Here is a 25488-nt window from a genome sequence, read left to right as displayed (position 1 = left end):
TAAAATAATTGATGAAAGATGAATTACTTTAGTAGGGGTCACAGAAGCTATACAATGTTAAGCAGTAAAACAGTAGAAAGTAATAAAGGGACAAAAAACTGGACTAGACTAGAACTTCTTTTACAAGGCATAAATGTTTTAAGAAAATTTGCTGAGCCAAAATTGAGTTGGTTTCTACTTTCTAACGGTAGAAATCATGCTTAGATCCAACTTCATTAAGAAGCGTGGAACATTGATGAGAAGGAGGGATTTATGGTTTAAATGGAGGATGCAGTCTGCTTTCTGAGGTACTCTGGCTTCCAAAATTGTTATCCTTGGAAGATCTATCATCTCTCTATGGTGAACCAGTACTGCAAAATGTTGTCTCAATATCTGATCATATCCCTTCAAGCACAGCTGTTGCTCAGTGTGACCTTATATCCTGAAGATAATGACCTACCAGTTGAGCAGCAATAAACAAGGCATCAGCAAGGAGAAAGACTCCAACCTGTTGGTAAAACAATCAAATACGAGATTAGAGTCTTGAAACTGAGGTGACTACAGAGCAGTCTATTTTAGCAACGTGTGAAAGAGAATAAGTACCAGACGGGCAGAAAACACTAATCGGTAACCCCAGCCTTCTTTGGCAGCTTGAGCTCTTTGTTGATCAGTCCAACTGCAAATGAGGGATTGAGAAATAAATTCACTTTCTGAGCCTAATAAGATCCTGCTCAAGGAATAAATTGACATCATAAGGAAAAGTGGGCGAAGACCAGATAGTTACCCAAGGAATTCTGAAACCCCACCAATTCCAGCAAACTTAAATGGCTGAGGGCCTTCTCTGACAAGATCCTGCTCCCACATAAGATGAGACTCACTACATTAACAGACTTGTTCAGTTTGGTTGACAACAAAACAGCCAAAGAGAGAAATTTTGGAAATGATAATTACAAAAAGAATGTAAAAGTTACACCAAAACCACTACCTCTTCTTCAGCAACCTCTAGACCCCCCTGAACCCAGAAAAGGTTTCTGTAGCCAGCATTGTACAGCAGCTCACAAGCAGCTAGAGATCTGTGCAGGAAAGGTTACACTGTTGAAATTTGTGGTAGATTCATTTCACTGATTTCAGTGTAGGTGATTCTCATCATTGTCTTCTTTTGCATGTATTTAAACCACAGTAGTAGGTATAAGTTAAACTTCTGTTCTCTATTCGAGCTGGAGATATGTTAGTGATCAAGGTTCCTAAACAAGCCCAAGAACAAAAATTTTCAACTTGGATGAAAACAAAGGTCTGACGTCTAGAATCTGGCGGAGGAAAAACAAGGGTTGAATTATGATTGCAGATTGTAAATCTGAAGAACTATAAATTTAACCATATTTTTTTTCCCTTTTGGCCCTTTTCTCCTCTGGCAATTTCCTCCTAATTCATATGCTTACTTTGTGGAGAAAATAAGACATGATCGTAGGATCTTCGTAATATTTGGAAAACAACTTTTATTATAGTTCTCCAAAACTTTTTCCAGAATATTGTTCAGTGATATTTGGAGTTCCTACAACATTATATGGTCCTATTGCCCTATTGTTTTCTGCGTCATTATGGCTATGTTTTCATACTTTAGTTAAAAACTCAAAACAAGAAGAGAAAAAAGTGTGTAAATCTTTTGAGTCATTATTAAATTAGGAATGACATTATATGGGCTAACATATTGTATTTGCAGTGCATTCTAAATATATGAAGAAGACATAACTACACATAATATGCAAATAAAAACCTCATCATCTCAATTATATATTTATATGAAAACCAACACAGAATTTTGTCATCAAAGAACTTCCAAATGCCTCATTATGAACTCACAGTTATCATTTGCTCCCAAAAACTTAATTGGTGACCATATTACAACCCAATGACTGAAACTACAATTAGTTGAACAGAAAATGCACCTCAATCCCTTCTGGCATGCAATGATAAGATCTGTATCTTTCGGAAACTTCTCCTGAACTTTAGACAAGAACTGGCTGCGGAGGAAAAAACACTGAATATGCAATTCATTGTATGCACAAAGCAAATCACAAGAATAAGGTGGTTTGTGTGACATACCTATTATAAGACAATGTAGGCACGCCACTCCACCAACCCCCTAGACAAAAAAATTATGTCACGTTTAGGAGTATAACCACCAAAGAGTGCAAAGCAATGACAGGTTACAAGTCAGACATGGTTTGAGTAGTTAAGAAAATACTCTCTCATTCCCTACAACATATATAAATAGTATTATTTTTTGACCAGTCATTAGAGAACCCTTTAAATTTGTTGCCAAAAACAACAATAAAAAGCACACTAACAATGAAAAACTATATGGCAGTTCAGAAAGACAATATAGCAAGAATTGCATGATACCCATTGTGAAATTTTGGATCTTTCTGAAAATAGCTCCCACGTCAAATTCGTTACCAACATCAAATATTGGAATCCAGGTTGAGCCTTTAACCCATGCCTATAGAAGAGGGTGAAAGAAGAGGAAAATATATGAATAATGACAAAGAATAATAACGAAAGAAAACATTATATTAAGCTGTCTACCTTGTTGTGTTCTGTGGAGGGACGAACATCAAGAAGGGTTTTGTTAGATAGCTGAATTGCATACCCAGTTTCCCTTGGTGTTAAAGCTTTAATCTTTCCTTCCCTAACCTATACCAGAACAGTTAAAACTCCAAATGAACCAAGGTAACATATCTAAATGGCTCAATTAGTCACTATTTCAAAAAAAACTAGCAAAACCCAATTAAATTCAAACTTAGCACATGCAAAACAAAACATTACAATCCTTAAAACAAAATAGTGGAACTCAAAGAAGGGCAGCTAACCAAAGAATGTTAAATCCTTAGTTTTCTTAAATGCCCATTAAGCAGTTTACTTAAAGATCAATGTAAACAATTGTTTCTCTTTTTTCTTTTTTAAATTTCATAGGAACTGAACAATGTACCAGAGCTTCCCATCTCTTTTTGGCAGCAGCCATATCTCTCATTTGCTTCAACTCATAATCTTCATTCTCAGCTTGCATTCGAGTAACACTCCAACGCTGAATCAAAAACAAGAACAAAAACAACCCACCTCAGAAAACCATTAAAAAAAAACAAGAAAAATAAAAGAAACCCAGTATTTAGAACATAAAAAAGGTGGAGAATTTACATACAAAATGGTGGGTTCTATATGACGGTCCGAGTTTTAAAGAAGATATATGTGAACTGCTAGAAAAACGTTTTGTTTCAGATGGTATTTTGGTGGTGGTGGTGGCTCTTCGTTTCTGTAAAGTAGAGCACGAAATGCTGTGAGTGTTGAGAGAAGGAAGTCCCAGAGCTTCCATTGCAATTGCCATTGCTGTGACTGTGAGTGATGAGAAAATTTTCGGATTTGGTTATCTTCAGGTTGCGTGTCGTTTGTTGCCGCCGCTCACTGGCCACTGAAACGCTGCGTTTCACGAGACTGAAATAACAGAAAATAGATACCTTATGTATTTAATTTAGCCACCATTATAATAAATAAAAAATTCACAGTTTAAATAGTTAAAATTTTCTTCTTTATTTCATAATTTTCTTTTTTGGTACATTGGTAGTTCATAACTTTTTTTTGGGTTTTTATTTAAAATATATATATATAAATAGAGCTTAAGACTACAAAGGATCATGTTGATGTTATAATTAAAAGGCATAAATTCAATTTAGACACATAACTATATATGTTATTTCAACGGGGTTCACGAATTTTCAAATATTTCAAATATACACCTGATTTATTATATAAATTGAAAAATGAAATTCCGTCTATCAATTTATTGAGAGATCAGTTAAATGTCAGCTTGGCTTTTGCTAACGGAAATTAATTGGCGACCTGGCACCAACTCAGCATACATTTTCCGCCAAATGAGCAACACATGTCCACTTGACACGGGCCCACACACCCATCACCTCTTTCCCGCTCGTTGAACGCTCTCCTGACCATTTAGTCTCCAAAAAACATCACATTTCCCCCAAATTCGAATATAAATCTCTTACTTGTGTTCAACGAGCGAGAAAGAGATGATGACTTTGTGGACCCGTGTCAGGGATTAGGTGGACCTGTGTCGCTCATTTGGCGGGAAATGAGCGACACGAGTCCACCTAACCCCTGGCATGGGCCCACAAACTCTCACTCTCTCTATTATTATTAAATTGTGGACCCGTGTCGCTCATTTGGCGGGAAATGTTTGCTGAGATAGCACTACGTCGTCAAGTAATCCCGGTCAGCAAAAGCTAAGCTGTCATTTAACTGATCTCTCAACGAATCAATGGACAAAAATTCATTTTTCAATTTAGATAATAGATCAGGTGTATATTTGAAATATTAGCCGGCCCACTTTTTTATTATGCCAAGTACTTAGCACGAACGCCAAAGATAAAAAAATAAATCCAAATTTGGTTTTAAAATGGAGAGTATTTTTATAGTGTAAATGTGCAAATGTTATATAATTCTTAAATTAATTCTTTTTAAAAGAAAAGAATTATAATAGTGTAACTGATAGATAAAAAAGAGGAATGATATGTACCTTTATTTTTATGTCTTTTTGTTTTTTGTTTTTTGTTTTTTCAATCAGTAGAGTAGTCTTAAGATAAAAAATGCTTATTTTTTAAATCACTTTTAAAAAGATCGTTTATACAAAAAATTAATCTAATAAGAAATTGTTTAATCATCTAACTATTATCAAATAAATTGACCTTTTTATAACAATTATATTCATTGTCAATTTTGCAAGTAGTTAGATGAGGAAACAATTTCGAGTTAACTTATGATTAATAATCTAAAAAATAAGCAGTTGCAATTATAAAACTATGTAATGAAATAAATAGAGAATGTGAAAGAGTGAAAGACACAAAGGATCCACGTAGCATTCTAAAATTAGGCAAACCCAATCAAGAGTTTTGCCCGCCAAAATTTATTGGGTTTAGGAAACCCGATCAAGAGTTCTTTGTCGAAATGTGACAACTAAAGAAAAATTATTTACCCAAAAAAGACAAAAAAAGAATTATAATGTTCTAAGGAAAGAGTGAAAGACAAAGAAAGAACAAAAAGGGTACTCGATCTCCTTCATCTTTCTATTTTTGGCCGCGCACTATCCTTCCTCTTTAATTTGCTCAACCTTTATCAAACGAATAACAACAAAACTTGCCTATACTACCATTCTATTACAACCACTAGTAATAAAGTCAATTTACTCAACTACTTTGATTTGGCGAAAATTTTGACTTCAAAATTTGTACGTAGTCACTTTAGTCTACCACGCTACCAACACAACAGTTGATGAGGCAGTTCAATGAAAAGAGCTGTAAATTAATTAAATTGTCTTCCTTCACTCAAGTTCAGTTTTCCCATTCCTAAATTAAAGTTGATAAAAATCAAACACATAAGAAATTAAACAGGCCACAATGCCACATGATCTTCCTCCTTCAAAAGGGCCATTTGTTAGAATAGCTAGTTATGCTTGGCCAGCTTAATTACTCAGCTTAGGTGTACGTCACATGTACGTGTTGTGTCGTTTGCCATGTGGCAGTCTGTTAGATTATTTTGTTAAGCCAGCCGTATGGTTGTTAATAGATCAGTCTGGTATGCTAATTGGTTGTTAGTCTGTTTGTTATGCAGCTCAGTCTTATAAGGCTTACTCCTTGTAATTACAGATCAATCAAGAAAACTCAGTTTGCTTATTCTGATTCTCTCTCTCTCTCTCGTTTCTCTCATTCTCTCTCTTACTTTCTTTTTCTTTGTAATTTTCTCTGAAACCAAACACCATTAACCAAATCCCACCCCCATTAGTTTACAAAAAACTGAGACTTCCATTTTCCTAGCTTCCCTCCATAGTTCTTTATTCTTCACACAACTTCCAAGCTCGAACTACTTGTACCATGTGATCACTTCAACCATCATGCTTACGCATGTCGGCCGGTTGATATATATCAAATTTCATCACCTCAACATATTACTTTATAATATATACATATTCACACTTTGGTCAACTTACCACCAGCTGGCTCCACAGACTTACTTATATTTACTCAGTCATAGCGGCCATACATTGCCCAGTAACATAAAATAAGGTTGCATTGAGAACCTCACAAATCAGTGATGAGCTATCAACTTTCCTTGGTGCTAATACTGATCTTTGCTTTTCTCATATCCTTTATTTTCTTGCTGTTGATGAAGCAGAAGAACCAAAATGGTGCTCATCAAGTTATAAGAAGGTTGCAATTGCCTCCTGGTCCTAGGAGGCTACCTCTCATTGGGAACCTTCACCATCTTTCTTCTGACTTGCCTCATATTGTCCTTGAACGCCTTGCCACTGAATATGGGCCTCTCATGTTCTTGCAACTGGGCTCATTACCCACTTTGGCACTCTCCTCAGCCCACATGGCAAGAGAGCTATTCAAATCCCATGACCTCATTTTTTCAAGCAGACCAGTCTTGTATGTTGCCAACAGGCTTAGCTATAACTGTCAGAATGTGTCATTTGCTCCCTACGGTGAGTATTGGAGGGAGGTTAGAAAGATTGTAGTTTTGGAACTTTTTAGTGCAAGGAGGGTTCAGATGTTTCAGTCTGTGAGGGATGAAGAGGTTGGCCTTATGCTTGAGTCTATAGCTCATAATTCCTCTTCTGGTCTCATCAATCTCAGTGAAGCCACACATTTCTTAGCCAACCATGTTTTGTGTCGTTCTGCTTTTGGTAAAAAGTATGATGGTGGAGGTAGCGAAATTCTTGAGTTGATTAATGAGGCAATGGACTTATTGGGAGGGTTCAGCATATCAGACTTTCTACCATGGATGGTTTGGCTTAACAAGTTCAATGGTTTTGAACAAAGGGTGGAGAAGTGCTTTGAAGGCTTGGACAATTTCTATGAGAAAGTGATTGAGGAACACCTTGATCCGAAAAGGCCTAAACCAGAACGTGAAGATCTTGTTGATGTTATGCTTCGAGTTCAGAAGGATCCAAATCAAGCAATAGCCCTCACCAATGATCAAATTAAGGGTGTTCTCACTGTATGTTCCCTTTTCTTTCTTCATGCATCCTATTGTTGTGTAATTGTTAAGTTTATTTTCTTTATTAATTAGTATTTTATACATATAAAACCAGTGTTGGTCCATATCCTAACAACTTAAGCTTTTGGGAATCATGGTAATGCAACAACATTTATCATGATATCGAAATAGAAGATTCTGAGTTCGAATCCCTGAAAACTACAACCTCCCAAACTATAAGTTGAATTCATGTATTGGGCTCCAAGGCACTATAGAATGTTAGCAGGCTTTGGGGAGCTAGATACTTAAAAAATTTCAAATCTATTTTTGCAGGACATGTTTATTGCAGGGACTGATACATCCTCAGCCTCACTGGTGTGGACAATGACTGAGCTGATTAGGAACCCCCTAGTGTTGAGGAAAGCACAAAATGAGGTGAGAGGAGTTGTCAAGGGAAAAGGGAAGGTGGAAGTTAGTGATCTTTCAGAACTCATGTACCTAAAGTCAGTCATCAAGGAAGGGCTTAGGTTACATCCACCAGTGCCATTGCTAATACCAAGACAGACCACAGAGAGTTGCACATTTGAAGGGTACGACATTCCGGCCAATACAATGGTGTTTGTGAATGCAAAAATGATAGGAAGTGACCCAAAATGTTGGGAGAATCCAAATGAATTTTTTCCTGAAAGATTCTTGTACAGCTCAATTGATTACAAAGGAAAGCATTTTGAGTTTATACCATTTGGGGCAGGAAGAAGGAGTTGTCCTGGTATGAACTTTAGTGTGCAGCTAGTTGAGCTTGCGCTTGCTAATCTCCTTTATGGTTTTGACTGGGAACTGCCTCATGGGATGAGAAAAGAAGACTTGGACATGGGAGAAGCTTCTGGGATTACAGTGCAGAAGAAAGTTCCTCTATGTCTTGTTGCTACACCTGTACATCTTTGAGAGCATACAAAGACCAATCCTATCTTGATAGGCTATGGTGCGCAATAAACAAACTGCATGCATGTTACCACATTTGTTGACCATATTATGTGGCAAGTCGACGTGTCAATTGCGAAATAGTCATAATAATTGATGTAATAAGCAGACTCCACTTGTCTCATAATATGCTTAATTATAAATTATGAGTCTTCGATCTAGCATTGCTTTTCTATAAGTTTTATTTTATTTTTATCTGTTCTAGAAGTGTTTCTTTGTTAGTCAAGTCTGATAATCAACTATATAGAATATCTCTTAGATTAATTGTCATTCCTTAAACCTTAATTGGTGGAATTAATTAGTATTATTTGTTTCCTTATCTTCCAATTTAGTTAAAAGCTCCACTATATGAGGAAGTCTACTTTTATGATGACGACTATATGTGAGGAAGTCTACCTTTTTTATTTATTTAAGGAAGTTTTATTTTTGAAGAAATCCATTGAATAATACAAACCTTTATATTGTTTCAATCTTGCTATTCCAGAGAGATGACATTTGAAGAAATTGTCGTCTTTTTTTTTTCTTTTTTTGATTCAGAGGGAGCCGAAAATTGAACTTGGTGCAGAGTGGTAAATTCAAGGATCTTTCGAACTGGGTTACCCACCAATTGCTGAACCGACAGTTGCAATTTTTGACTGGGGAATAGAGTCACTTGTAAGACACATTCTCTCAAAAATGGGCACACCTGTATGGCAGAGATACAATTATCCAATGCAACACAGCTAAATGAATGGGCTGGATCTTAGGAACTAAGGAGGGTATTGGTTATCTTTATCCATATCCAAGTCCACTCACTCTTGATGCATAATCCATGGACAATCTTTACTAGCATTTCTCTTCACTTGGAGTACATGACATCTATTCAAGCTACCATATCGGGGTTGAACTTTTGAGTCCTTTTTAAGAGTATATATCTCTTTAGTAGAGTGTAATTTTCTACAATCAAATAATGAATATATGGGGTGCAGTATTTGTATGGTAGAAGTGATCAATATATTCACTCTCGGTAACAAACAAAGTTTGCAAAATTTAGAAAAATATAGCAGTGAAATTAGTTACAATGAAAAGTCATTATTTATTTATTTCAGTCAAAAAATATCATGATGACATGAATACATGACAAGTATATATCTAAATACCACTACAGGCCCACAACAATGATTGATGTTTTAAAGTATAGAAAAAGACTGCACCAAAAAAAAAAGGATACAAAAAGACATGGAAGGATAAAGATGGTCCTCTTTTAGATAAGATCTACGCGAATGTATCAACTTTAACTCAAATAACATTGAGATAGAGAAGCTGAGAAGGTGGTCATCTATTCTTCAGTTCAAAATTTCAAATCTTCTGCATTTATCCTATCAAGAAAAACAGCTTCATTTAAATAAAACAAAAAAAATAATTTTTATATTCGGATGAGCACCACATCAGCAAAAATGCAAAACTAAGGTAAAAGACAATTATGCCCGTCGTCTAACCAATTTGGGCTGTTCTGAGGAATGGGCCCCCACCTTGTTCGAAGCCCATGACAAGTAAACGTAAGACGTATTAAGGCCCAAGAATACTCCAAGGTGGACCAGGACTCCTGCCAAGATTGCACCTACAATTTCTTGGCCATTTAGACTTCTCCAAGTCACTATAAAGACCTCCACTAAAGTCAAACGAGGTACACAATTTTTGAGTTTTGAGCCTATTGCTTTCACCTTGTTTTGACGGTGGTGATTTCGTTCTTCAGGTAAATATTTTCATTTTGGTGGGAAGTTTTGTTGAGTCACAGTTTATGATTATATATGAATTTTGTTCTCAATATGTACGTGAGATTTACCTTCACACATGATATGATTGTCGCATGTAAAAACCTTGTCAATTATTGCTTTTGCAAAACGAGTTGGAGCGTGATGATTGGCTGGATTTCACCATAGAGTGTGAAAGCATTTATTCATAAATACTAAAGAGTTTTTTTTAGCTTTTATTTTCTCTGTCATAAGTCATAACATACAAAAATTTATGCATAAAGTAGGTTTAGGTTGACAAAAAACCCTAAGTTGAGAAATGTTAACTATTTTTTATTAAAACCGTTTTTTTTTTTAGATCATTATTTATATATAAAGAATAATTTCAATTATGAAACTACGTTATCAAATGAAAGTAAGATAATCTATTAGAGAAAGTAACTAGAATTTCTCATCCTAGGTTTTGGTCTTGGTCTTGTGACAAATTGAGTTAATGACGTTAGCCAAAGGTCAACAAAAATGACATAAAATAAATAGTTACAGTTACAAAGTTAGCGGTGGTTTGTGTCGCCATCAATCAAAACAACAACAAAAAAAAAAAGCTCTGAAAGGAGACCCTTTTCCGTCAGGAAACTTCCCAGAACCAACCTCCTCCATTAAACTACGCACGCAAGTATCCATCTGTCTCTCTCTCAGACTTACTCCTATTGCAAGTTGCAAACTGGCAACAAAAACAACAAACAACCATTGCTCAGTTTCCACTTTATCCCCTGGTCTCCTCCGCCCACTGACAGATACTATCTTCAACTCAGAAATGTTGCATCAGTTGACCTTCTCTCTAAGAGGTACCAATCCTCTTTCTGCCGCTTAAAATTGATGGCTTTAGTCTTTTTTGAATTTGGGTATTAGGGATTGGGGTTGTATGTATATATATTTTTTTTTTGGTTTGGTGGGTTGTATTTTGTAGTAAAGCTGTAAAAGGTGTATGCCTTTCTCTGGCCTACAAATGTGAGTAGATATGGAATGTAGGTTCTGGGAAATTTTGGGTCTTCTTAGATAGCAATTATGAGTTGGAATAAGGAAGTGCATGTCTGTTTTTAGGGTGCAAAAGATTTCTTTGATTTACATTTTTTTGGCCAGAAAATATGATGATATCTTCTGGGTTATGTTAGATTACACTGATCCCAATCTGTAAATTGCCTAAAAATCCCCAGCATTATTGAATTCAGCCCCATTTCTTTGCATATGGATGAACCTTGAAATTTACACTGGTTATCTTAAACTTTTTGTTCAATTTTCCTGAGACAATTTTTTTTTCTTTTTTCTTTTCTAAATTCTGTTTCTTGGGGTCATATCCCCATGATTTCCTTACTAAAAGGAGGGGGGCACTAAGTAGTTTTTGAGGTGTTGTAATTGCTTTTTCGTGTGATCACTTGGTTCTCATTTGTTGAATGTGCAGTGTTCCTGTAGAATATAGAATAGATGGGTGGGGCATTTTCAAAACGTTCAACTTCAAGACAGTCTTCTTTTGGGTCTAGCTCACATTCTTGGAATCATCAAAATTATCCTCCGCAGACACCATATGCACAACCAAGCCAAGACTATGGGCAACAACAACATTATGCACCTCCACCTCAAAGCCATGGCGGCGTTTGGGCGCCAGAGTCAAAAAAGAGGTTGGAGAGGAAGTATTCGAAAATAGATGATGATTACAATAGCCTGGAGCAGGTAAAACACACATTTTATTTCAAGTAATTGAACTGATATAATTGCTGAACATCAAATGTATAGCCAATCTCTATTTTGTGTGTGTGTGTGTAGGTAAAGAATCATATTGATTGCATATCTGTATTGTTATAGTGATGTCATCCATCTTTGAAGAAAATATGATTTCAGATCTTTGTATTTTCTACTAGCACTTGAGTAATTATTGTGGCATTCTTCCTATAAAAAAAAAAATAATAATAAAGGCATTTTGTTTTACTCTTAAATTTTGATAGGTCACAGAGGCATTGGCGCGTGCTGGTCTTGAGTCATCCAATCTTATTGTTGGGATTGATTTCACAAAGAGCAATGAGTGGACAGGTTTGCCCTGGTGTAGGTGCTTAGAAGTCTTTTTATAAGTTATATAGTGAAACATCCTTGACTTGCTTTCGTATCAGGTGCAAGGTCATTTCATCGGAAAAGCTTGCATTACATTGGCGAAGAGCAAAATCCCTATGAACAAGCAATATCAATCATTGGGAAAACATTGTCTTCCTTTGATGAGGATAACTTGATTCCCTGTTTTGGATTTGGAGATGGTATTTCATCTAAATGTTGTATTAATTTTCAAATTTATCCTATTGACAATAGAGAATTTATGTGATGTTTATATTTGCAGCATCAACACACGACCAAGAAGTTTTCAGTTTCTACCCGGATGAGGGATCTTATTGCAATGGATTTGAGGAAGTATTAAGACGATATAGAGAATTAGTCCCTCAGCTACGACTTGCAGGTTGCAATTTGTTCTATTCCCTTTTCCCCCTTTCTTTTTTTTTTGTTTGGGTTGGTTATTTGCTTATGGTAGATTTATTATTTATGCCATTTTTCTTGTGACAGGACCCACATCATTTGCCCCAATCGTTGAAATGGCCATTACTATTGTTGAGCAAAGTGGTGGTCAGTACCATGTGTTAGTGATTATAGCTGATGGGCAGGTATATTGTTTTTGGTCTCTATCTTATAGTTTTCTTTGGAAAATTTCTGATCAAGCAGCAAAGGCTTTACGTAGCAATATGGTTTCATGTGTTCAATTATTTTAATTAAATGAGACTGTAAATTATCACAGGTGACTAGAAGTGTTGATACCGAGCGTGGCCAATTGAGCCCGCAGGAAAAGAAAACTATTGAATCAATTGTGAAAGCAAGGTAAATGCTTAGAATGCTTGTTTTCCTTGGTCTTATTCTCTTTGCCAATCTATCTTATGATGTGCTTTGTATATTGCAGTCAGTATCCCTTGTCAATTATTGTAGTTGGAGTTGGAGATGGGCCATGGGATATGATGAAGGAATTTGATGATAACATCCCTGCTCGGGCCTTTGATAACTTTCAGGCAAGTATTTGTAGGTTGTGGAGCACGTACGCTTTCTTGTCTTGTACCTCATCTATCTTTAATTGAGAAATTCTGCATTTTGTCTCCTGTAGTTCGTGAATTTTACGGATATCATGACAAAGAACATGGATCGCTCAAGAAAAGAAGCAGAATTTGCTCTTGCAGCCCTGATGGAAATACCCTCCCAGTATAAAGCAACACTAGAGCTTAACCTATTGGGGTAATAATCTAACTCCTGTGTAGTTGGCTTTGGGGGATTTGCTATTGCAGCTGGGTGACATTGACATAAATTCATTTGCAAATCATCCTTTCCTTTCATTGCTTATATAGTGCTTCAAGAGGGAAGGCTGTAGATAGGGTACCTCTTCCCCCTCCTCTTTATGGTTCTGCTTCTTTTAGCACCTCAAAACCTTCACGCTCAAGCAATTTTCGTCCAAGTGCACCTGCTAGGCAATATGATGATGAGGTTGTTCGCACAGCGCCCCCTGTCGCTTCTGCTTCTGCTTCTGACAATCATGTACTTGCACTCTTCCTACTTCTGTAATTGAGTTGCTTTTATTTCTAAGAACCATAATTACCATATTGTGACATTGAATCTTTGGCATGTACATCAAAAGTAGATTAAAAGTATCGGTAAGATCTCTACCTCAATGTCACAAATTTCAGACTTTTCTTTTTGTGATTCTGACAGGTCTGTCCCATTTGCCTAACCGATCCAAAGAATATGGCTTTTGGTTGTGGACATCAGGTAATGCAGTTTTGCATTGGTTAAACTTTACAGAATTGGATTGGAGAATGAATATATGAGTTGGATTTTGTATGATTTGCACTTTTGCAGACATGCTGTGACTGTGGACAAGATCTTCAATTATGCCCCATTTGCAGAAGCACCATCGCAACCAGAATAAAGCTATATTAAGTGTTAGTTTGCCTGAAATTCGGACCACTGCAACTTCAACTCCAAGACTATTTCAGTTCTTTGCAATTTTTTTTTTATCCGTTGGAACTCGGTCCCTTGTACATACACTTGCGGTTAGAATTGCTGCTATGGCTGGCTCTGTGTTGGTTTAAATTTTGTTTTTTCTATTTATGCTTTGGTCCAATTAAATTCAACATATAACAAGTATTTTATGTGCCCATATGTGTACACCCGATATACTTTATATATTCATTCATTAAAGTTCACCTCCTGGCGTCATCTACAAAGGATCTATGAATAGTCATTTTGAGTTCAACTGATGAATAAGCAACATGTCATTTTTATGTCCATCACAAACTAAAAATTGATACGGGGTACGTCGTCTTTACAATTAATTTAAAATTTCACAGTTTTTTTTTTTTCTGCTGGAATTGTAGAAATTTGTTGTTGAGATTTAAAATGCATTATTATTAGTACTTTGTTGAAAAATTATTTTATATAACTGTAACATTATCATGTAGTATATAAAATTACGTGTTATAATATGGATGAACATATTTTACAAATATAAACTCGTCGTTCAATTATATTATAACGCGTTAATTAATTAATTGATTATATCATGTGATAGTTTTGCGATTATACAAATTATTTTCTTAAAGTTTGCCGGAGTGTTGTTGTATCAGCTAAAGACTCTGCATAAGTGTGGAGAACTTCTAGGATCAAATGACTGAAATTTTGCAAGCTAGTTAGTTACCATTATCACCAAACCAAGCACCCCAATAATGTAATATAATATAATTATAAGCTACCACTCTTGAGTGCAAGACTGCCTAGTGACTCGGGTTTCCACCAAACAAAACTAGAAAACTAGAAGCGTTTCTTGAATGCAGGAGTTTGCTTTGTGAACAGTTTCAATCTAAACAGTGGCCTATATATATAAAAACACTTGACACGCTTCCCACATCACTCAAAACACACACAAACACATTCTTCTTACTAGCTACTCTCACATGGCGCACCCCAATGACTTCCCTGGTGTAATGAAATACACGATGACTGCTCTGTTCTTGGCATTGCATTGTATTGGATTTAGTGGTGCAGTTGGGGGAGTAGAGAGAAAAGGGCAATGGCAACTGCTACTGAACAACTCTGGTGTAGTGGGTATGCACATGGCATTAACCCACTACAACACTGTGATTATGTTTGATCAAACAGAGGCAGGCCCTTCCGGGTACCGGCTTCGTAGGCGCTACGATGGAAGCAGGTGCACAGATAGCCGCGAAGATTTGGCAGACTCATCCTGCTATGCTCACTCCGTGGAGTACGACATTTCTGGCAACCAAATCAGACCTCTGAGGCTTTACACTGATACCTGGTGCTCCTCAGGCTCTTTCTTGAGCAATGGGACACTTTTACAAACAGGTGGATATGGAAGAGGCACTCGAAGAATTCGATACTTTAGGCCTTGTGGGGACAATGGCCAATGTGATTGGAGGCAATCAGAGAGTTCACTAGCTGATGATCGTTGGTATGCTTCGAATCAGTTACTCCCAGAGCATGATCAGAGCATTGTGGTCGGTGGAAGAAGGACCTTCACTTATGAATTTGTACCAAAAATGTCTTCCAGGGAAAGCGCTCATGATCTTGACTTCTTGCACCAGACTTTTGACAGAGGTGAAGGAGGGAACAACCTCTATCCCTTCCTTCACCTTTGTTCAGATGGAAACTTGTTCATTTTCGCTAACCGGGATTCAATTCTCTTAGATTACAAACACAACAGGGTGGTTAAGACCTTCCCTCGAATACCCGGCGATGGCTCAAGGAACTATCCGGGCTCTGGCTCATCCGTGATCCTCCCATTAGACCACACAGACAGCTTCCAAAAAGTGGAAGTCATGGTTTGTGGTGGTGCTGCCTATGGAGCCTATAGAGCAGCAGGACAATTCAGATTCTTGAGAGGCTTGAGCTCATGTGGAAGAATGGTGATCACAGGGAACAGACACATGTGGAACATGGAAAGCATGCCTGGTCCTCGTCTCCTAAGCGACATGGTGATCCTCCCAACTGGGAACATTTTGATCATCAATGGGGCTCAAGCTGGCTCTGGGGGATGGAACAATGCAAGAAATGCTTCACTCAAGCCTTTCCTTTACAACCCAGATAAGCAATTAGGCAAAAGGTTCACAGTCCTCAAGTCCACCAAGATTGCCAGAATGTACCACTCCTCAGCCATTCTTTTACCTGATGGGAGGGTCTTAGTTGCTGGAGGTAACCCTCATGAAAGGTACACTTTCAACGATGTGGCCTACCCAACTGAGCTCAGGTTACAAGCATTTGTCCCACACTATTTGGGCAGGCAATACCATCAATATAGACCCACTAATGTGACCATACACTATGGTCACAGTCACAGTGAGCCCAATTATGGTGTGAGGTATGGGGGAGAGTTCAGTGTGACCTTTTTTCTGGGGAGGAAGCCAAGCAATGTGGAGTTCAGTGCTTATGCACCACCATTCACAACACACTCCATATCAATGAATCAGAGGTTGCTGAAGCTGAGGTGCAAGAATTTGGAGAGGGCTGAAGGTGGAAGGGTACATGCAGTGTTGGAGGCACCTCCATCTCCAAATGTTGCACCTTCTGGTTATTACTTGCTCACTGTTGTGAATGGTGGCATTCCTAGCATGTCTCAGTGGGTTAGGTTCCTATATTCTTGAGGTCCTGTACTATTTAGTACTATACGTACTCAGTAGAAAAATGTTATGCGGGATGAGAATAATTCGTGTAAACAAGCATGCCAACAAGTAAAGAAAATACCATATCTTAATATAGAAGCTTTAATTTCATATATGCATAATTCTCATGATTACAACCAAAAGTGTTTTTCATTTTTATTTTTTAAGCTTGAGTATACTAATCAAGAATTTAATTTGTAAGGATTGACAAATGGGCTGCCTAATGTGCTAATTGGGCCGTGCATTTCGTCATTGAGCTCGATGGTGGTCCATGAAATCTTGGGCCATCCATAAATGTTGGGTACTTGTGCACCATGCATGATAGCAATGTTGGTACATTCGACCAAAAAAAAAAAAAAAAAGAAGCAATGTTGTTACATTTTAATTTACCAAAAAAAATGTAGGTACATTTGCATGTGATGAAGCTCCAATCAGTGGTTTGTGGGTAGGTTTCATGCGGTCTGTGTCATATATAAGTAGAGTAGGGTAGCCTTAGCTGCCATAAGAAATAACGCTAATTCTTCAAATTATATCTCATAAATACTTTCTGCTTGACATGTTATATTTGCTAGACAACATCTCAAAAATTAAGTTATTAAAAAATTAGTTAACATTACATATCAAAGTATCAAACTGACATTATTAATAAATTACCAATTCAAAGTTTCAAACAAGGGTTAATTATTTATTTAATGTGACAATGAACTGATGGATTGACCCCTTTATGATAGACTGATGGCTAGTGATCATAGTTTGAGAGAGCATAGTAACCTTAACATATCACGAGTCATTAACTACCATTACCAAAAAATTTCAGCTGCATTCATTGCACTCAACTAGTTTCTTGGCTTTAAATTGTCAATTTCATTCCCGGCCAAAAAAAAAAATTGTCACTTTCATTAATCTGAGATCTAAAATCCCAAAAAGAAAAGAAAAATAATGATTATAATTGGACCTGGCCTCTAGTATCATATGTGCCACCATATCACCGTTTGAACTAGTTTGGATTTATATTATTATGGCTTCAGTTTCAGACCCTCCTTACCATAGACTGAGAAATGAAGGTCTCTTTGGTGAAGGATCAGATGAGCCAGAAGATCATCAGAGAAGAGTGATATTCAAAAAGAAAAGGGGGTGGTCCAAGATTAGGAAGCTAGGTGCAGGTAGAAGGAGGCCAAGGGTTCGCATTTTGGGCTTGAGAAGGTTCCTAAGGAAAAGGGGTAGGCTCTTCACAAGGATTAAAGTTTCATGGGGCAAGGCTTTGAGGAGGTTGAAGAATGGGCAGGGTCACGTGAGTGACCTATTTGGTGGGAACTGCTTGTTCATGCAGGTCAACCCTATGCCTTTCAAATGTGGTGAGAGACCTTATAATGTTGGTCTTGGGCTTCATGTTCATGGTAGTTTGCCCTCAAGGTATTAATCTCTTGGAAGAATATTGTTTGAGCAATATTATTATTAGAAAGAAGAGTTCCCTAGCTAGCTATCCTTATAGCTTTCTACACCAAATTTGCTAAAATATTGTGTAATACTCAATTTATATGTGCATGGTGTAAGGGTGTGTCTATATATACATATATAATAAATCATGTAATTGTTGTAATTAATTAAGATACCATGTTTTTAAATTTGATTACAATTTTGAGGAAATTACAAATTTAGTCCAGTTATTTTATACCTAGTTCAATTTTGGTCCACAATCTTTTTTAAGTTCTGTTTTGGTCCACTAATTGTTTCACTTGTTCAATAAAGGTCCAGATTTGTTTTCTCAAATTTGGCCTGCTTTTTACCCTATCAAATCTCACCCAAATTTAGCAAATATATACTTGTTTTAAAGCTATGCATTTCTTCTTTACAACCATATAAAGATCATTCAAATTGGAGTTCTAAAACTCAAGATAATTGACCCTAAAGTAGGGTACCCAAAACTGCCAATTTTTCAAATTTCACCAAATCTCAATTCTCTTAGATTATAATACTCCAAATTTGTTTTTATGACTAAAAAATGATGAAATATAACTTATACTTCAATTATAATTGAAGAAAACACAACCCAAAAGATTTAAAGTCACAAATCTGGACCTTTATTGAACAAATGAAACAATTAGTGGACCAAAACAGAACTTAAAAAAGATCGTGGACCAAAATTGAACTAGGTATAAAATAAGTGGACCAAATCTGTAATTTCCTCTTACAATTTTAACTATGAGATTCTATATACCTAGCTTCTCCATTGAGATTTTTCAATTTGAAAAATGTACGAAAGAAGCTTGAAAATATGCTACATATTACACGTTTGACAATACTTTAATCTAAGTACGAGGATATATATGATTACAATCTCACTCTATAGTTCACTCTCGAACTTCATTTTTCGTACTTTCAATGCTCAGCCTAACCCAACCTACAAAGTTGGTTTCATTCCTAATTTATCTTAAATTAAAAAGTTGAGATTTATAGTATTTTTGTTCTAAAGGATGTTATTTGGTACTCAAAAATTGGACATGCATGATTCATCTTAATGCATATATGTTTAATTAGACGTCTTAATTATTAAGAACTTACTTTTAATAAAGTCAATACTAAGTTTATATTAAGAAAAAATAAATAAATCGTGAAAGGCCGTTATGTTATCTTTTACCGGGAAAGGATATAGAAAGAGCAATTGAACCAACGAACTTTTGAAATCTTTGAGAGAGAAGTGAGATGATCAGAGCAACAACAACGGTCACCAAAAACCATCATCCAAACAACAAAGCAGACTTCGCTGCTTCACTGCTCAAAGCTTGCACATCGCTTTCCCATCTCAAACAAATCCACGCCCACATTTTCCGATCCAATCTCCACCGAAACGCCTCCTTAGTTTCCACTCTCATCTCTCTCTACGCCTCTCTCTCCTCCTCACCTCGCTATACCCGCCTCGTCTTCACCTCTTTCTCGAACCCGAATCTCTCCGTCTTCAACCACGCCATTAGAGCTTTCTCCAAGACCCCCTCGCTTTGTTCCCAAGCGATAAGTTTGTATGCCCAAATGGTGTGCGTTGGAATTAGACCAGATAACTATACGTACCCTTTTGTGCTCAACTCGTGTGCAGCGGTAAATGATCTTTGTTGTGGGGTTGAGGTCCAGGGACGCATTGTTAAAATGGGTTTTGGGTGGTGCGTTCCGGCTTCGAACGCTTTGATTGATATGTACGGGAAATGTGGGGAGTTGGGGAGGGCGCGGGGAGTGTTTGATGAAATGTGTGTGAGAGATGTTGTTTCTTACAATGCGCTTTTAGGGGCTCATGCGAGAGGTGGGGCGGATATGGAGAGTGCTTGGGCTTTGTTTGATGGGATGGTGGGAAAAAATTTGATATCTTGGAACGCCATGATTGTGGGTTATGTAAATAGTGGGGATCTTGTTTCGGCGAGGACCTTGTTTGATAGGATGCTGGAGAGGAATCTTGTTTCTTGGACTACAATGTTGGTGGGGTACACGAAAAGTGGGCTTATTGATATGGCCAAGGGACTCTTTGATGAAATGCCTGAGCGGAGTTTGATTTGTTGGACGGCTTTGATTTCAGGGTATTCGCAAAATGGGAGACCAAGTGAAGCGCTTTCACTTTTTTGGAGAATGGAAAGGGTAGGGGTAAAGCCTGATGCTTTCACCATGACAGCTTTGATTTCTGCATTGGCACAGTTGGGCCGTGCAGATCTGGCGAATTGGATTGGATCATATGTGGATACAGAAGGCATAGAACTGAATGAACAAGTGCTTACTGCACTTGTCAACATGCATGCCAAGTGTGGGAATATGGAAGAGGCATGCTGTATATTTGAGAAGATCCCCCGGAAGGATGTTTTCTCTTATAGTGCAATAATCACGGGTCTTGCATCTCATGGTCATGGGGTTAAAGCACTTGAGATCTTCCAGAGAATGCTGGCAGAAAATATTGGACCTGATCACATCACATTTGTAGGGGTATTGACTGCCTGTGGCCATGCAGGACTTGTTGAAGATGGAATGACATACTGGGAAAGCATGGTTAAAGATTACAATATTGAGCCTGATGCTGATCACTATGCTTGCATGGTCGATATGCTGGGACGTGCTGGGAAACTTAATGAGGCTCACAATTTAGTCAAGGGCATGCCTATGGGTCCACACCCTGCAGCATTGGGAGCTCTGCTTGCAGCATGTAGAACATATGGAAATGTCGAGATTGCAGAAAGTGTTGCTGAGCAACTCTTCAAGTTAGAACCTGAGAATACTGGAAATTATCTGCTACTTTCCAGTATCTATGCATCGGCAGAGCAATGGGATGAAGCCAAAAAAGTGCGGGAAGCAATGAACAAGAGAATTGCAATTAAGCTTCCTGGGTGCAGTTGGGTTGAAATTAGAAAAGGTCATGCAACTCAATTGAAGAACCAGATCTAGACGGCAATTCTATGGTAAAATTCTGGCTTGCTGTTCTCATTTAACTGAGTTGTAATACACACTTTCTGCTGCCAGTGCCCCTGTGCCAGACCAGATTGAAATTGCAGATACAATGAAGTTATTATGTGTTTCATTCTTACAACTTGGTTAGTACATGGTCTGAGATGATTGTGCATTCCTAGCCCCAAGTTGACAAGAATTTGAAGGCAATCAACCAATATTTGGCACTTGCAGTTACAGAAAATGCAGTGGCCCGGAAATCCTCGCTGGTCAACAAAATCCTGGTTGGCTTTGTTCTCCTCAGTCATATGTCTCAAACGTGCTGTGTTCTGGTGGGGAATATGAACTCATGTTCAAGCATATTGAGTTTTACATGAGAGAATTGTGCATGGAAGATCATGATTGCAGGGAATAGAAAAGTAGTGGACAAAGTAGAACATTAACTACTGGCAAAATATTTGTTTGGATTAAGGAACTTGCTGCAATCAATCTTCTTATGTTGTGTACAATACCTTTTGAAATGTATAAATTTGTAATAATATTTACATGTCTCATATATCTGCAAAGAAATTATATTCCCGAACATTGTTGACTATTGAACGAACTGCAGAAATTGTGGTTACAACTGCAAGAAGAGAAAAAATAACAATGTTGAACCAATGCCATAAATTCTTCTCTAGCCTAGCTGTCTTCCCCTTGATCTGTGAGAAAAAAAAAAGAAGAAGCCAAAATATAGCCAATTAAGTTTTATAATCCTTACTTTTTCCTGCTTATTGTGTATATAGTTTGTTTTGGGAGAGGGGACAGTGCAGTATTGCGAATTACCTTGATGAAAATCATGCTTGGGAACACAAAAGTTAGTGGAACGAGTGTAAACGATCCAAACAAGTTCACAAAATCCCCCATGAAAGGAATAGCTGCTGTCACAAATGTGTTTCCCATGAAGAGGAGGGCTCGCAGGTAGAATCTCCGCTTGAAATTTTCTTTCGAGTGCATGCTCTTATCAAGCTTGAGGAACTTGGTATCAAGGGTCTCATGAATTGGTGCAACAAACATCTGTGTTGAGGTAAGAAATGGAAGTTCAACTGAAAAATAAGTCTTCTGCAGTAACATGTAAGAAAAAGAGAAATAGCATGCATGGTGAAGAATATGTTTCCCAATGTGAATCTTACATGTTGGGAGACAATCGATTGTAGAAAAACGGCAGCGTTTATGAGGATCTTAACCAACTTAGGACCGCTTAGCTCTTCAGGAAGGTATACAGATACTGTTGAGCCATAAGCCCAATATCCTACTATGCTCACTCCATAGTAAAATACCAGCCCCACACTGTACTGCAAATATAACGCTTTCCTCATATTTGTGACTGCAGGCTTTCTCACAGTGGACTGCATATACCAAAAGATAATATATCAGACTTGGAACCATATTTTTTGGGGGAGCCATTAGTTTAGTTTGTCTATATTGTTAGTGATTCACAAAGTGTATTTCTAAAGGTACAATACGAACCTGTATTTCAAGTAGCAAGCCGGAGCTGTTGCATACAATAATAGCTGAAATTGCACTAAAGGCATTGAACACTCTGTCTGCTTTGTCTCCATGAATTTCATAATTTCTCTCTGACTTTCTTTTCCCTTCAGGAGAATATATGATTGCATGAATGTAAAGCATTGTGAATGCAACAATGTATAAATGATACTACAGTTATATGATTATATGAATTGATATAAGTACATGCATGAAAGCAAGGATTTTGTATATACCATCTTTGACTAGTACCACCAAGAGTATGACAATGTAGGCGAGGGTGATAATGGTGGAGGGTCCCAGCCAACTTCTCATTGCAGATAGTGTAGGAATGAAAAGTGCAAATATGAAGTAGGTCACTCCAGTGATAAGGATAAAATATTGGAGCCTCAAGGGAGAGTCACTGAATTCTGAGTTAATCTCCTGTTTGCAGAGAAGTACATATCCTTTGAACTTCAGCCACCTTTTCATTGCAGAAACATATACATAGTTACATACTATAATAGTGAGCTAGTTATATATACCTTGAGTGCTCTTCCCCCAAGTAGAATGAAACCCATATTTCCAAGCAGAAGGGTCAAGTATTGGGAAACCCATGTGATGTAATACATTTCTTTCCCTTCAAATGACAGCAAAATTGAACAAGAAAAAAAATACAAATCAGTAACCTTATTTGTTTTGACCGTACCAGTTCATATAATATAGTTTGTCACTCATTTGTCTCCCCTATTAATAGTCAAGCATTTGTTGCTATGCTATAAGAGTGTTACTTACAAATCATAAGACACTTCAGTTGGTAACAAGAAGTTGATATAATAGTTAATTAGTACTTTAGTATTATTGATGTTACTAGACATACGTACCATACAAGAAGCCCATAAGATCTCTGTATCTGATGAACCTCTGGCCATTGATGAAGTGAAAGGCAGCCAAAAGCCAGTTAGCATAGGCAGTGTAGAACCCTACAACCAGTAGGCATATGATACCCCATGTCCAACCCAAAGGCACCAACATAAGATTTGAAAAGCTCAGTATGTATCCACAATTAAAGCTTGTCACCAGCATCAACCCAACTTGTTGCCATGAATCTGTAAATTTAATTCTATCAGTGACAAGCACTAAAGGATAATATAAAATTCAAGAACCCCAGATAAGAAATTAATTAATTAAGACCTTGAAAACTTAGAAACAGAAACAAAATTTAAATTAAATAACTTTCTTGCTTCTTTTAAAACTTGTTTGAAAAAAACCCAGATGAGGATCAGGTCTTAGTAGGAACAAATTTGAATCTCAGACATGAATTGAGTAACAAAAAGCAGTTTTTATGAATAGGAACTACTTATCAATTAAACATACCATGGCCAATGGTGTGAGCAGATGTGAGTGCATATTCATGTTCTTGGTCAGTGTCACCCTTTATTTGGCCTTGTTGGATGCTCAAAGCTTCTTTGTTGTTTGTGCTACCTTCTGATTCTTCCATTGCACCTACAAAGAATGCTAGATCTCAAAAAGCAAGCACTGCAGGCTTCCTCAATATAAATTAAGATTCCGTAAGGCAAAATATTGTTTGATTTTCAGTCTGAATTCTCTATTATCGAAAATCAAAATGGCTAGATAGATCTTCTGATTCTCTTTTATTAATTATACACACACAACTACTGTTGAATGTGTAATATACATAAGACTTATAATATCCAGATTCCAGACAATAATTTGATGATGTATATCAATATTCAAGACGGCGATATACCACATGCCCACTAAAATACAGAAAGGCAGTGGAATAAAGACAAAATGTGCACACATTATCATTATTGCATTGAGTGGGTCCCCGGCCGGCCATCGTTGACTAGCCACTTTCTTCTTTGCATATCAATAATAGTAAGAGCTAGGGTGGCGGTACTATCTGATATCAAGTGAGTGTTATGGGGTAGTCACCTTTATTCTGTCATTGGTGACTGTTGTTGCACTGGGGCAGTAAATTTGTGTCTCAACAAAAGTAAGAACGTCATAACTCATGTACTGCAAAATCTTGTATGTAATATCCACTCAAACCTCAAGAAGCCATGAGGTCCCTCTAACTTTGCATCAGTTGTAACTCTTAATCGATCAGATGCCATTAATTTGGCCATGCACAAGACAATTCATCCATCGATCCAATTAAGTCCTTTTGTAATTTGAATGCCAATTTCAACTTGGATGTTGATCTGCTTGAAGAGGTTGCAGATGAATGTTGGAGAGGACTAGAGGAGGGTGTGCAGTATATGCATTCAATCCAGGTCGATCACTCTGCCACCTTGTTTTCAATATGAAAGTTTTTGCTACAAATTTCATTTTATTAGGCCCATCTTATATTTAATGACGATCTTGCAGGCTCTCTTTCTGTACTGCCCAAGATAGAAAATTGTGAAAGTATCTTGGGTGTTTTTAAATGTGAAATTTTCACCTCATCTCCTATTGGGTGAATCAACTACATTCTCTCAATGAGTAATGTTATTTGTACCACACATTACTGACAACACAAGTTAACGAAATGAACATTTATTATAAGTGTTGGTTTCATTTAAGTGAGAGATGTAGTCAACAATGTGGTCAGTAAATGTGGTACAAATAGTTTTATTATTTCTCTATTTATTTTCTATGTTGAGATTTTACAAAGTGGTCTGAAAGACTGGTAATGCAATCACAGGTTCTTGGTCACAATCTTCAATTTGCCTCAATTGGGTTGCTTGATAGTTACAACTCAGGAGGAGCAATTGAATCTCTGCACTGCAACAATGAACTGTCCGGATGTGTAGTGAAGAAAACCAAGTTCTTGTATGGTTTACAAGAAAGAGAATTTATAGTCTACATTTCTAGTAAGTTGTGACCTACTGAGAATTACTACTAGTCAACAATGAATAATCTACACCCTTGATATGCCATTAAATAACTATTTATTCAGACTCTTGGTTAGTCAGAGCCATTGGATTAGGACCCCATTAGAGACGTGGTCAAATTTAGAAAGCCAGTTGGGCTGGACTTGAATGGGCCAATGGATCATATTTGGG

The 25488-nt window shown here is 37.2% G+C and overlaps 5 protein-coding genes and 2 pseudogenes across 6 annotated transcripts; 5 read left to right on the top strand and 2 right to left on the bottom strand.

The window, feature by feature from the left end:
- Window positions 1–7: 7 nt before the first annotated feature.
- Window positions 8–3439, bottom strand: LOC147274670 (Rhodanese/Cell cycle control phosphatase superfamily protein). The gene is made up of 10 exons (XM_086255851.1): window positions 3179–3439; window positions 2969–3064; window positions 2566–2673; window positions 2383–2479; window positions 2083–2122; window positions 1926–2000; window positions 965–1052; window positions 764–831; window positions 583–655; window positions 8–487 (listed from the first exon to the last, which is right to left on the bottom strand). The coding sequence occupies exons 1-10, from the start codon at window positions 3359–3361 to the stop codon at window positions 404–406; spliced, it is 912 nt and encodes a 303-aa protein (XP_086111977.1). The 5' UTR covers window positions 3362–3439; the 3' UTR covers window positions 8–403.
- A 2699-nt stretch (window positions 3440–6138) lies between these two features.
- On the top strand, window positions 6139–7971 carry LOC147274669 (cytochrome P450 71A9-like). The gene is made up of 2 exons (XM_086227968.1): window positions 6139–7047; window positions 7360–7971. The coding sequence occupies exons 1-2, from the start codon at window positions 6139–6141 to the stop codon at window positions 7969–7971; spliced, it is 1521 nt and encodes a 506-aa protein (XP_086084094.1).
- Window positions 7972–10423: 2452 nt separating this feature from the next.
- LOC147274668 (E3 ubiquitin-protein ligase RGLG2-like) lies at window positions 10424–14023 on the top strand. 2 transcript variants are annotated; one of them, XM_086255993.1, is made up of 12 exons: window positions 10424–10585; window positions 11200–11468; window positions 11741–11825; window positions 11903–12043; window positions 12124–12240; window positions 12345–12442; window positions 12574–12653; window positions 12733–12838; window positions 12931–13058; window positions 13169–13355; window positions 13530–13586; window positions 13677–14023. In XM_086255993.1, the coding sequence occupies exons 2-12, from the start codon at window positions 11223–11225 to the stop codon at window positions 13755–13757; spliced, it is 1326 nt and encodes a 441-aa protein (XP_086112119.1). In that variant the 5' UTR covers window positions 10424–10585; window positions 11200–11222; the 3' UTR covers window positions 13758–14023. The 2 variants fall into 2 exon arrangements, with proteins under 2 accessions (XP_086112119.1, XP_086112120.1); XM_086255994.1 differs by lacking the exon at window positions 10424–10585 and adding an exon at window positions 10621–10748.
- A 747-nt stretch (window positions 14024–14770) lies between these two features.
- On the top strand, window positions 14771–16477 carry LOC147274667 (aldehyde oxidase GLOX pseudogene; annotated as a pseudogene).
- A 1036-nt stretch (window positions 16478–17513) lies between these two features.
- LOC147274666 (uncharacterized) lies at window positions 17514–17915 on the top strand. The gene has a single exon (XM_086228354.1). The coding sequence runs from the start codon at window positions 17514–17516 to the stop codon at window positions 17913–17915; it is 402 nt and encodes a 133-aa protein (XP_086084480.1).
- Window positions 17916–19165: 1250 nt separating this feature from the next.
- LOC147274665 (pentatricopeptide repeat-containing protein At2g22410, mitochondrial pseudogene) lies at window positions 19166–21312 on the top strand (annotated as a pseudogene).
- A 38-nt stretch (window positions 21313–21350) lies between these two features.
- LOC147274664 (proline transporter 2-like) lies at window positions 21351–24133 on the bottom strand. The gene is made up of 8 exons (XM_086257124.1): window positions 23795–24133; window positions 23302–23526; window positions 22963–23057; window positions 22675–22861; window positions 22421–22545; window positions 22084–22299; window positions 21737–21967; window positions 21351–21612 (listed from the first exon to the last, which is right to left on the bottom strand). The coding sequence occupies exons 1-8, from the start codon at window positions 23916–23918 to the stop codon at window positions 21463–21465; spliced, it is 1353 nt and encodes a 450-aa protein (XP_086113250.1). The 5' UTR covers window positions 23919–24133; the 3' UTR covers window positions 21351–21462.
- Window positions 24134–25488: the final 1355 nt, after the last annotated feature.

This window comes from Dryas octopetala, chromosome 9, assembly GCF_963921425.1.
Source record: "Dryas octopetala chromosome 9, drDryOcto1.1, whole genome shotgun sequence".
Taxonomy (NCBI): Eukaryota; Viridiplantae; Streptophyta; class Magnoliopsida; order Rosales; family Rosaceae; genus Dryas; species Dryas octopetala.
This window is presented reverse-complemented; position numbering and strand designations above follow the sequence as displayed.

Coding starts and splice junctions, on each gene's coding strand:
- LOC147274668 (XM_086255993.1), top strand. CDS start 11,223: ATGGGTGGGGCATTTTCAAAACGTTCAACTTCAAGACAGTCTTCTTTT. Junction 12,241..12,344: donor CCCTCAGCTACGACTTGCAG/GTTGCAATTTGT, acceptor TTCTTGTGACAG/GACCCACATCATTTGCCCCA. Junction 12,654..12,732: donor GAATCAATTGTGAAAGCAAG/GTAAATGCTTAG, acceptor TGTATATTGCAG/TCAGTATCCCTTGTCAATTA.
- LOC147274664 (XM_086257124.1), bottom strand. CDS start 23,918: ATGGAAGAATCAGAAGGTAGCACAAACAACAAAGAAGCTTTGAGCATC. Junction 21,968..22,083: donor AATCGATTGTCTCCCAACAT/GTAAGATTCACA, acceptor ACCTCAACACAG/ATGTTTGTTGCACCAATTCA. Junction 21,613..21,736: donor CAAGCATGATTTTCATCAAG/GTAATTCGCAAT, acceptor TTTTTCTCACAG/ATCAAGGGGAAGACAGCTAG.
- LOC147274666 (XM_086228354.1), top strand. CDS start 17,514: ATGGCTTCAGTTTCAGACCCTCCTTACCATAGACTGAGAAATGAAGGT.
- LOC147274670 (XM_086255851.1), bottom strand. CDS start 3,361: ATGGCAATTGCAATGGAAGCTCTGGGACTTCCTTCTCTCAACACTCAC. Junction 832..964: donor TAGAGGTTGCTGAAGAAGAG/GTAGTGGTTTTG, acceptor ATGTGGGAGCAG/GATCTTGTCAGAGAAGGCCC. Junction 488..582: donor TAGTGTTTTCTGCCCGTCTG/GTACTTATTCTC, acceptor TTTTACCAACAG/GTTGGAGTCTTTCTCCTTGC.
- LOC147274669 (XM_086227968.1), top strand. CDS start 6,139: ATGAGCTATCAACTTTCCTTGGTGCTAATACTGATCTTTGCTTTTCTC. Junction 7,048..7,359: donor AAATTAAGGGTGTTCTCACT/GTATGTTCCCTT, acceptor CTATTTTTGCAG/GACATGTTTATTGCAGGGAC.